At 37.8% G+C, this 12,523-nt stretch overlaps 1 protein-coding gene across 6 annotated transcripts in view; it reads right to left on the reverse strand.

Moving 5' to 3' along the window:
* ACMSD (aminocarboxymuconate semialdehyde decarboxylase) overlaps nt 1-12,523 on the reverse strand; it is an 81,131-nt gene that overhangs the window by 14,750 nt on the left and 53,858 nt on the right. For 3 of the 6 annotated variants that reach the window (XM_060016907.1, XM_060016909.2, XM_060016905.1), the window contains one exon: nt 9,135-9,233. In XM_060016907.1, coding sequence (XP_059872890.1) covers nt 9,135-9,233 — 99 coding nt within the window. Of the gene's footprint in view, nt 1-3,931; nt 4,500-9,134; nt 9,234-12,523 lie in introns of those variants that run through there. The other 3 variants (XM_060016910.2, XM_060016906.1, XR_011246548.1) reach the window with 2 other exon arrangements.

Below are 12,523 nucleotides of genomic sequence, written 5' to 3' on the forward strand. Positions count from 1 at the left end.
CCTAACTAGATTATAAGCACAATTGAGGACAGGAACTGTGTTTGTTTTTACTTACATCATCCCAGGACCTAGTGTGGTTCTTGGCGCATAATAGACCCTCAATAAATATTGTTGAATGTATGTGAATGAGTGCATAAGTGAATGAAGTCATAGTTTCTGCTCTCAAGGAAGTCCCAGGCCAGTGGGAAGATAGCAGCTGCAATCCAAAATGAGAAGTATGTTCTATTAGAGATATCAGTACAGTTTTTCAAAGGGGGAGGTACTGATTAATGAAATCCCAAAGCCTAGAAACCATCACTTTAGGTCCTGAGGAATTTTGAAGGAGAGAGAGAGAGAGAGAGAAAGCAATATGATCAGATACATACTTTGGAAAATTTTCTCTGGCCACAATATGGAAGATGGATTGTACCCAGACTAAGCCAAGAGGCAGGGGTAGACATAAGAGATTATTTCAATAGTCCTGCTGAAACTTGAGGACCTGAATTTAGTTGGGAGCGTTAGGGAAGAAAGAATAGATAAGAAGTGAAAGATATATGTTAAAATGGCAGAATCTATCAGCGGTAATGTCAGGTTTGATATGGGTGAAGGAGAGAATTTTGGTGACTGGGTGATGCCATTAATCAGAGTTGGGACTATAGGAAGTGGAACTTTTTTGGGATAAAGGGATTGAGTTATATTGGGGGCATATGATTCTGTAAAGTATCATAGTATTGTAGCTTTTTTTTTTTTTTTTTTAATGCCTAAAGCTGTTAGGACTTGTTGAAACATTGTCTCCCCCTTACTTCTGAATACCACATTTTTCTGGTTTTCCTCCTACCTTACTGGGCACTACTCAGTTTTCAATGCTGGCTACCTCCATCCGACTTCCAAATGCTGCTGAATCCCAGGTATTTGTCCTGGGTTCTTTTGGTTCTCTGCTCTACTTTTTCTCTCAGTGATTTCATCCAGTCTTATTTCTTTAAATACCTTTTGTACACTGCTTCCCTCTTGAAGTCTCCAGAGTAATATACCTAACTGCTTACTGGACATTCCTACTTAAATGTCTAAGACACATCTGAAATATAACAAGTCCAACAGTAGAACTATATATATATGTGTGTGTATATATATATATATATATATTTTTTTTTTTTTTTTTTTTTTTGCGGTAAGCGGGCCTCTCACTGTTGTGGCCTCTCCCATTGCGGAGCACAGACTCCGGACGCGCAGGCTCAGCGGCCATGGCTCACGGGCCCAACCGCTACGCGGCATGTGGGATCCTCCTGGACCGGGGCACGAACCCATGTCCCCTGCATCGGCAGGCGGACTCTCAACCACTGCGCCACCAGGGAAGCCCACAGTAGAACTATTGATTCTCTTTCTTCCTAAATCTGTTTTTCCCACTCTTCCTCATGATGGTAAAATAAATCTGCTTAGCTGCTCTAGTGAAAAAAACTAGGAGTCAAGGCATCTGTGTCTAAGGTATGGATGAATTTAATACCTTTAGCTACATCTCAGAGGCTAAATGTCCCCAGAGTTATTGCACAGAAAAGACATCATTAGAAAACCCTTCTTGGGCTTCCCTGGTGGCGCAATGGTTAGGAATCCGCCTGCCAATGCAGGGGATACGGTTCGAGCCCTGGTCCAGGAAGATCCCACATGCCGCCGAGTAACTAATCCTGTGCACCACAACTACTGAGCCTGCACTCTAGAGCCCGCAAGTCACAACTACTAAGCCCACGTGCCATGACTACTGAAACCCATGCCCCTAGAGCCCGTGCTGCACAACAAGAGAAGCCACTGCAATGAGAAGCCCGTGAACCGCAACGAAGAATAGCCCCCACTCACTGCAACTAGAGAAAGCCCGCGTGCAGCAACGAAGATCCAACGCAGCCAAAAATAAATAAATAAAATAAATAAATTTTAGAAAAAAGGAAAGAAAGCCCTTCTTTACATTCGGATTAAAGAGGAATTTTCTCATCTTTTCTTGCATCTGCATAGTTTCATTTTATCTTAGAGTTAATCTTTGATCAAATCGAAGTTGGGGTTGTCCTTATGTTTGCTGTAAGAATTGAACCTAATTTTATTGCAGTGTTGTTTGTAATTGCAAAATATTGGAAAATTACATGTAATGTTCAAATGTAGGAGACTGATTGAACAAACTGTGGTGCACTCACACATAACAGACAGGCACCTGGGTATCAGCCTTGATTTCTTTCCTTCCCATCTCCCCTTGTCCTCACATTTATCAAGTGCTGTTGCTTCTCCCTACAACCCCATCTCACCATCTCCTTTCTACTACTCTTGCCCAAGTCACCATCATTTCTTGCCTAGTCTCCCTAGTACCATTCTTGACCCCTTTAAATAATTTTCTACACAGCTGCTAATGTGTTTTTTTAAACCTAAGTCAGAGCATGTCACAAACCTATTTTAAAAAAACTCCAATGGCTTCCTATAAAACTTAATATGAAAATCTAAACTTGACCTTGGCCTGCTTACCTGGCCAGCTTTTCCGCTTTGTCGCTACTTCTCACCCCCTTGCTCACAAGCTCTGCCACAGCTCTTTTCTGCCTCAGAGCCTTTGCCCGCAAGACTCTTCTCCATGGCTCTTTCTTTCGACTGGTCGAGTCTTAGTTCAAAGTCCTCTTTAAAGTGGTATTCTCTGGCCTTACAGCTCAATGTTTTATCTCCCATCCTTCCCTTAGTCACTCTATACATTTCCTTGTTTTCATCTCTGCATAATGTTTATCAGTATGAGAAGAATTCCCTCTCTTCCTTCCCTCCCTCCCTCCCTTCCTTCCTTCCTCCCTCCCTCCCTCTCACTCTCCATTCCTCCTTTCTTTGTCCTCCTTCATTTATTTATGTTTCTTACCCTCCAGATTGTAGGCTTCATCAGAGAAGGAATTTCATCCTTTTTGTTAACTTCTATATCCCCAGTGTCTGGAACTGTCCTACAGTACTGGCACATCATATAAATACTCTGTGACTATGAATATACCCGGTATCTATTTAAACTATGTATCTATAGATCTATGATACTGAATGAGATGATCAAGTTACTTTTCATGATAACACAATCATCAAACACTGTGTTAACAGTGCTCAAATATATATTATTTGAAAAGGAACAGATATTTTCCCCAAAGAATGGGGAAGGAAAAGAATAATAACACATGCTTCATGTTGCTGTTTTGCACAACTTTGTTTTTCTTTTTAGGCAGATTGGAGTAACAGAGTGGTGGGTGGGTAAAGTCCTAGAAAGCAACAGGAGTAGCAAGAAAGAGATGGAGTTACAGACTAAATAAATGAAGAAAAAATAACGGGATGGGTGTAGTTTAGCAAAAATTAAATCAGTACAAATCACATGCCAGTACTCAACTTGATTTTCTGGACTAATGGAAGGGAAAAGAAGTATGAATGAAACTGAAGCAAGAGGGTAATTTAGAAAAATTATATTTGATTTTAGAATTCAGCCAGAGGAACATGAACCACAGACGTTCATCACCCTTCCCAGGACCAAGTTCATTTTCAGCAGTCCAGGTGGGATGACCAGAAATGAAGTGAGTAGAACAAGGCTACCCTGGTATTGCCCTGCTCAGTCTCTACAGCCTTCTTTAAACATTCTGCTCTGTATTTTAAATTAAAAGAGCTTCTCGTAAAAGTAAATTACATACTGAAACTTTTCTCCAGAATAGATAAGTTCTCATTCATATGGGAACTATATGCCCATAGTTTTGCCTTCCTATCTATTTCCTATCTTCCAAACCTAAACATGCCTTATCCATCCGTATAGACTCAGCCCAAGTTCCAGCTTCTGTGAAGATCTGCCCAAAGTTTGAATCCAAATGAATTTTTCTTACTGAAACTTCTGTGACACGCATGTTCTATTGGTTAGTTATTATTCCATGAACATGTGTCTTGCCTCCTTAATTGGGCTATAAGCTCCTAGACATTATGGAATATGTATATTATTTATTTTTTTGGAGCCTAAAGCACTCTCAGCACTCTATAAGCTCCTAGACATTATGGAATATGTATATTATTTATTTTTTTGGAGCCTAAAGCACTCTCAGCCCACTTCTGGGCTAATGGAAGGTGTTAAAGTGAATAAAAACAGTTTATTTGGGCCCTATGAACATATATTTGCTCAAAGTAGAACCTACCTGAATGCTCTGGGATGAATCTGTTATTTTTTCCATATAAATCATTAATGACATTTTGCTTTTTATTTCTGACATTAATTTAAAAGGCACTGGGAAAATTATTTTTGATTTGCACATGAAATAATGTACTGCTTTTCTGAATAAAAGCACGAGTCATTTTTGGAACAATTTAGGTTATATATTCTACTTCTAGATAAAAGTGTTCAAAATAGGATTTTAGTGATACATAAGTGATACATATTTAAAAACAAAAATAAAATATCTTCTTGAAATTTGCCTTTGTAGTAAATTCAGTCATTCAAATTGTTTTCTCTCAAGACCCAAAAATTTTAGAGCATTGCCAGCTTTGAGTTTATCCTGAAAAAGAAAAGATTTTATTTTAAAGCATTATTTAATGGTTGTTTTAAAGTACTTAGTAAGTGTCTTTATCAGGTTTTTAAAAACTCAGTTCCCCAGTGTGAGAGAAAAATATTAGCAGGTTAAACAATGAATCTCTTGACCCATGTTTCACCCCACTGTTTTTCAAATTATATTCATATATTTGTTTTGAACAGTCTTTTAAAAGCAAAAATATAAATGGTGTGTGGTATATTTGTGCTTTTATTATTTTCCCTACTTCTCAAATATGTTGACAATCATGGACAAAAAATGGATTTTTTTGAATTTTGAAACATGTAAATATGTATTTATGTTATAAGTAACATATAAAATGTATATTTGTTTTATGCTTATTTTTATAATAACAGTTCCTACTGAAAGATTTCTGCAGATGCTTTTTATACAACATAATAGAATGATAAGTTTAAATATATTAGAAACAGAATTATGATATGACCCAACAATTCTACTCCTAGTTATATAACCAAAAGAATTAAAAACAGGGACTCAGATACTTGTATGCGAATGTTCACAGCAGCCAAAAGATGGAAACAACCTAAGCATACATCAACAGATGAATAGATTTTTAAATGTGGTATATACATAAATGGAATATTTAGGCCCCAAAAGGAATGAAGTTCTTTTTTTTCTTCCAGTTTTATTGAGATATAATTGATATAGAACACTGTATAAGTTTAAGGTGTACAACATAATGATTTGACTTATGTACATCATGAAATGATCACAGTAAGTTTAGTGAACATCCATCATCTCGTATAGATACATTAAAGAAACAGAAAAAAATATTTTTTTCCTTGGGATGAGAACTCTTAGGATTTAGTTTCTTAATAACTTTCATATTTAACATATAGCAGCATTAATTATATTTATCATGTTGTACATTACAACCCTAGTACTTATTTATCTTGTAACTGGAAGTTTGTACCTTTTAACTAACTGCCTTCAGTTCCCCCTTTGTCCTCTATTTGAAATTTAAGTTTGAAACTTGGTTGTAGGAGGAGGGGAGGAGAATTACAACAGGGAAAACCCTCTTAGGAAAATGACTTTCTTTTTACAGGACCCTCCAGTGAGTTTTAGGTCTGTAAGATAAGACAGTTGGAAAGTGCCCAGAAGTCATCTAGCCACCTACCACCTTCTCGGTATATGTGTTGTCCTTTCACATGGCCCTGAATAAAAAGTAAGCTCTTTTGGAGCAAGAAACGTGATACAGATGAAGAGTCTCAGAAAATTGTACAAGTATGTACATTTATAAATTTCACATGAGAAAAAGACTGCCAAGTTTGTTTTCACTCTCTCCCCAGCTATAGATTAGATCATCTCCACAGAAAGAACTCCTGTGTTTTGAGGGGTAATTTTGTGATACCCTAATTGATATATATCCTGCTTGCAAAAGGCAGGTATGTAATTGAGGGTGGAAGGAAACATGTATGGTGTCGTGTAATATCCGTACCATTAGTGTGTATCTATATATCATGACCACTTCAGGGTTCTCACACAGCCTTGAAGAGTGGGTAATTTGAGGCAGGGACCTCTTATTCAGGGTTCTTCCCAGATTCACACTTGGGCCATCCTCCTCTAAAGGAAGATTCAGAAGTGACTGTTGCTGCTGTGAGAAACTATTTGCTTTTTAAAATAGGTTGGGTGGGGCTTCCCTGGTGGTGCAGTGGTTAAGAATCCGCCTGCCAATGAAGGGGACATGGGTTTGAGCCCTGGTCCGGGAAGATCCCACATGCTGCAGAGCAACTAAGACTGTGTGCCACAACTACTGAGCCCACATGCCACAACTACTGAAGCCCGTGTGCCTAGAGCCCGTGCTCTGCAACAAGAGAAGCCACTGCAATGAGAAGCCTGCGCACCACAACAAAGAGTAGCCCCTGCTCACCACAACTAGAGAAAGCCCACACGTAGCAACCAAGACCCAAGGCAGCCAAAAATAAATAAATAAATTTATTTAAAAAAAAATAGATTGGGGGGCTTCCCTGGTGTTGCAGTGGCTGGGAATCTGCCTGGCAGTGCAGGAGATGTAGATTCGAGCCCTGGTCCGGGGGGATCCCACATGCCGTGGAGCAACTAAGCCCATGCACCACAACTACTGAGCCTGTGCTCTAGAGCCCACGAGCCACAACTACTGAGCTCGTGCACCACAACTACTGATCCTGTGCCCTAGAGCCCGTGAGCCACAACAAGAGAAGCCACTGCAATGAGAAGCCCGCACACCGCAACGAAGAGTATCCCCCACTCGCTGCCACTAGAGAAAGCCGGCACGCAGCAACAAAGACCCAACGCAGCCAAATAAAAATAAATAAATAAAAATAATAAAATAGGTTGGTACTGAGTATCCTTTGAAGGAGATACATTTTGGTGTGTTGGATGGAAACCTGATCCTGGAGTCTGGAGATTTGGGGTTGGGTCCATGTGCTGTAATCCAGCAGTTATATCCCTTTTGGCAAATCACTCAACCCCCAAGTCTTGTTTTTCTCCTCTGCATCTACATGGTGGAATGCATCTGCCTATCTCCCAGGCTGGTTGTGCTCATCAAATGGATTTATTTATTTCATTTAAAACTTTTTAGTGAAATTTTACCTTCATGTGGCTCAAAATTCAAAAGGTATAAAAATGTACATTTCCTTTCACTAGTGCTACCCAACCACTATTTTTTCTTTCCAGAGTTATCAGTTTCTTGTCCTTCTTCCAGAAATATTTTATGCATTTATATGTAGGTTTATAATTTTTTTTCACAAATGGATAGTATACCATACACAAATGGAAGTATACTATATGCAGTTTTTGCACCTTGCTTAACTTAATATATCTTAGAAATCGATTCTTAATATTTTTTTATGGCTGTATAGAATCCATTGTATGGATATGTTATTATTTATTTATTCCCCTGTAGATTGTTTTTAGTTTTATTACAAACAGTGTTATAATGAGTAACCTTATACATAATGTCATGAATTTGTGACAATATAAAATTTTTATTCAAGATTTTCTGAAAACTTGAAAGTGATAAGCACATAAAATTAAATAACAAAAGCCATGTAATAATAATTATTATTATTCCATTAAAATCTTAATCAGGATTCTTGGGGTAATCTGGTTTCAGTTTAATTTTGGTTAATGTTATAGAAAGTTTTTCATTTCTCAACCTTTAATATAAAACCTTTGATATAAAAAGTTAAAAAACTTAGTATTGCTTACTACTTTAATAAGTATATATTTAACAATTCAAGACTTTTAGTGCCTTAAGGTGGGTAAGTGCCAAAGGAGAAACTTCCTGTTTAAAGCAGTCTGAGGTCTCCCAGTCAATAACTTGCAACTAGTATATGTCAAAATGGACCCTTGGGACTTCCCTGGTGGTCTAGTGGTAAAGAATCCGCCTTACAATGCAGGGGACGCAGGTTCGATTCCTGGTCAAGGAACTAAGATCCCACATGCCATGGGGCAATTAAACCCACGCACCGCAACTACTGAGCTCACGTGCCTCAACTAGGGAGCCTGCGTGCCACAAACTACAGAGCCCACGTTCTGTGGAACCTTTGCGCCACAACTGCAGAGCCCACACGCCCTGGAGCCTATGCGCCACAACTAGAGAAAAGCCCTGTACACCACAAGGAAGAGCTCGTGTGCCGCAACGAATGATCCAATATGCCTCAGTGAAGATCCTTAGTGCCACAACTAAGATCCTACGCAGCCTAAAATAAAAAATAAATCTAAAAAAAAGAAAAAGGACCTTTGTTGGCATCTGTTCACGTACTTCAAGCCTACTGAGAAGATGTGATGAGCTAATATATCCTTAAAAATTAAAGCAGAGAATTAGAGTTGAAGAGAAATTTTGGATTCTAGTTTAGAAGAAAGCCAAGACTTATACAAAAGGACTATGACTAAAACTTTTGTAAGATTTGTTAAGAATTTATATATCCCCATGTTTTCATTTTTGGCCATCCCTGTCACCTGGTAGTAATTGGCAGTGAAGTCTTAGGAAAAACTTGTTTTGTTGGGGGTGGGTGTGGGATGGGAAGGGGATGGCAAAAGAGAGGAAATCTGGGGACACTGAGTCTCATTTTAACCTCATTTTCGTTCAGGAGCCTGAGGGGCAGAATGGCAGTGGCAGTATTAAGGCACATTTAGCCACTCTAAAAGTCAAATGCTAAAAGAAAAAAAAAATCCAGTTACTTGAGGGTTCTGGATCCTTGAGTTCTGTTAATCAAGACTTTAGTCTCAATATCCAAATAACTAGAATCATTACAACTTTTGAGATTGGTAGATTTGTAACAGAAACATTAAAGGAAAAATTTAGACATTTCTCTCATTCATCTAACATGCAAATCTAAATATATTATTATTATGTGCTTCTTTACCGTTTTCTTTCTTGGCTTTATGAATTTAGTTGTACTAGATTGACTTTCAGCATTTTAACTTTCCTTTGCCCTTTAATAGGTTAGCTGTTTCTGGAGATCAAGTAACAGTTCTAGGAATATTAAGTGTAACGATTTCTCTGTTCTTTGCTATCACATAGCAAAGTGCTCTGAAATCAAACACAATTAGAGCAGGAAAATTCAGGAAGAAGATCATGAAGTAAAAGGCACATACCTTTGTTTCTGCATCAAATTCTTCCATGGATTCTATCAGTTTCCCAGGTTCCAGCTCACCTAGTGGAAAGGGGTAATCGGTTCCCAAAATGACTTTATCCTGAAAAAGGAAAAAACACTTTTATCTCTAATTTTGCAGAACATCAAAGAACCTCTTGTAAACTTAATTATATTTACATATTACAAGCACTCCTATGGTAAAATAACAAATTTCTTCCTGATTAACAGAAACAAACTGATCTAAAATTTTTAAGATTTAATGGCTTCAAAACTTATTCTGACATTTTCTCCAGCAGGTGCCGCTATTAGGTCTCTTAAAGCTGCAAATCAACCCCCATCTTCCCTTGTTTTTTTTAAGTAACTGAAATGCAGAATACTCAAATATAAGAAGCAGGCGTTTATTAATAAAACATGCTGATGTCTTCAGATGAAATTAAGGATTCTATATTTCTTAAAATGATGCATTGCAGTTGACCCGCACAATTTTTGAAAATATACTGGAGTTTAAAAGGAAAACATAAAAAACAAACAACTGGATGAAAAGAAAAGAAACAAACAAACAAAAACCAACCAACCCCCCCAAACAATTACCATCTCTATAAACTAGATTGTTGTTTGCTTTTTAATGATGTAGCTTTGAAATTCTATTTGACACTTTGTACAATAAAGCACACAGGCTTGTCTGTCTACAAATAAGTAAAGCACTATGTCAAGCAATGTGCTAAAATCTAGATTGCTAGATTGGTCAACAAAACAGAAATGGGGATAGAGAAAGATCAAGATGGCAGAGTAGGAAGATCCTGAGCTCAGCTCCTGTCACACCTAAGTTACAGCTACTTACAGGCCAACTATCTCTGAGAATGACCCGATGGCTAGCAGAAAAGATTTTTTCCATAACTAAAGATATAAAGAAAGAACCACAACTTGACAGGTAGCGTGGTGGAGACGTGGACTGTCAAGACCCACATTCCTGGCATGGTGACCCATAAGCAGGAGGAAAATCACAACTGTGGAGGTCCTCCCTGAGGATCAAGGGGTCCAAGTCCCACACTGAGTTCACCAGCCTGGTGGTCCTGCACTGGGAAGGCAAGCACCCAAAATACCTGGCTTTGAAAACCAGTGGGTGTTATGTTTAGGAGAGCTAGAGGCTGGAAACTGAGACTCCATCCTTAAAGGGCAGGTGCAAAAACTCGCTTGCTCCAAGTCCCAGTGCAGAAGCAGCCAAAAAAAAAAAACTTCGGGGCTTCCCTGGTGGCGCAGTGGTTGAGAGTCCGCCTGCCGATGCAGGGGACATGGGTTCGTGCCCCGGTCTGTGAAGATCCCACATGCCGCGGAGTGGCTAGGCCCGTGAGCCATGGCCGCTGATCCTGCGCGTCCGGAGCCTGTGCTCCGCAATGGGAGAGGCCACAACAGTGAGAGGCCCGCGTAACGCAAAAAAAAAAAAAAAAAAAAAACTTTGTATGATGACAGATGGTTACTAGATTTATTGTGGTGATTCATTTGTAATGTATAGAAATATATCGAATCACTATGTTGTATACCTGAAATGAATCTAACATTGTAAATTAACTATAATTTTTTAAAAGTACTGTGAATAAGAATATGATATATTTTTGTAATGGAATAGTATACAGTGATAAATGAACAAATTTTGGGGAAAAAAATAGAAATGTTCCCTCTCCTTAAGAAACTCATAATCTAGTAAGAGAGACATTAAATCAATAATCAATAATCAATCCATCTATCAAAATAAGAACATATTTTCAATCAGAAATTTTACTTCTAGAAATTATCCCACCCATATGCATGTAATGGAAATACATCGAGGAAGTTAATTGCAGCACTATTGTAGCAGCAAAAGACTATCAAACTAAATTATAGCATATCCAAAAATAAAAAGGAATGAAAGATACTTGCATATGCTGTAATGAAATAATCACCAAGTTATATTATAAAGAGGAATGATCTCGTACAGCAGAAACTAAAACAACATTGTAAATCAACTGTACTCCAATAAAAAATTGATTAATAAGAAAAAAAAACATGATCTTGTAATTGAGAAAATACAGTGTAATAACTGTCATATGGAATTTACTAAAGTTAATTCAAATAGCATATGATATCACTTATATGTGGAATCTAAAAAAATGGTACAAATGAACCTATTTACAAAACAGAAATTGAGTCACAGATGTAGAAAACAAACTTATGGTTACCAAGGGGGAAAGAGGGGGAAGGGATAAACTGGGAGATTGGGATTGACATATACATACTAGTATATATAAAATAATAAGAACCTACTGTGTAGTGCAGGGAACTCTATTCAATACTCTGTAATGGCCTATATGGGAATAGAATCTAAAAAGAATGGATATATGTATATGTATAACTGACTCACTTTGCTGTACAGCAGAAAGTAACACAACATTGTAAATCAACTATACTTCAATAAAAAAATTAATTAATTTAAAAAAGAGGAATGATCTTGAAGTTATATCGTGAAGGGGGGAAAACAAAGTCTAGAACAGTGTATTTGCTATGCTCATACTTCTGTTTCTACTAAGGGATCTATAGACACACAAATACATGTTTGTATGTATAAAGTCTATTTCACGAATGGTAGCCAAGAAACAAGTAACATTAGTTGTCTCCACCAATGAAGAATAGGATTCAGGGGTGTAGGAGATCCCCCCGCTTCTTTTTTTGAGATATAATTCACATACCATAAAATTCACCCTTTAAAAGTGTACAGTTCAGTGGGTCTTCATATATTCATGAATTTGTGTAATCATTCCCAGTATCTAATTCCAGAACATTTTTATCACCCCAAAGTAAACCCCGTACTCATTAGCAGGCACTCCTTGTTAGCTCCTTCCAGCCCCTGGAAAACACTAATTTACCTTCTGTAAAGGAGGTCCATGGAATTGCCTCTTCTGACATTTCAAATGAGTGGAATCAAACAGTATGTTGCCTTCTTTTCTCTTAGTATATTGTTTTCAAGGTTTATCCATGTAGCCTGAATCAGTACTTCATTCCTTTCTGGGCCAAATAATATTCCATTGTATAGATATACCACATTGTTGTTTATCCATTCATCAGATGATGGACATGTGAGTTGTTTCTACTTTTTGGGTGTTATGATATTGTTTCTCTGAACAATTGTGTACAGAGGAGTTTTTGTATGAACACGTTTTCACTTCTCCTGGGTGTATACCTAGGAGTGGGGTTGCTGGATCATATGGTAAGTCCATGTTTAACATTTTGAGAAACTATTTTTCACAGTGGTTGCAGCATTCTCCATTCCCAACAGCAATGTATGAGGGTCCCAATTTCTCCAAATCCTCACCAACACTTGTCATTATTCATCTTTTTGATGATGGCTATCATGGT

The sequence above is a fragment of the Delphinus delphis genome, chromosome 7 (genome assembly GCF_949987515.2).
Source record: "Delphinus delphis chromosome 7, mDelDel1.2, whole genome shotgun sequence".
Classification (NCBI taxonomy): domain Eukaryota; kingdom Metazoa; phylum Chordata; class Mammalia; order Artiodactyla; family Delphinidae; genus Delphinus; species Delphinus delphis.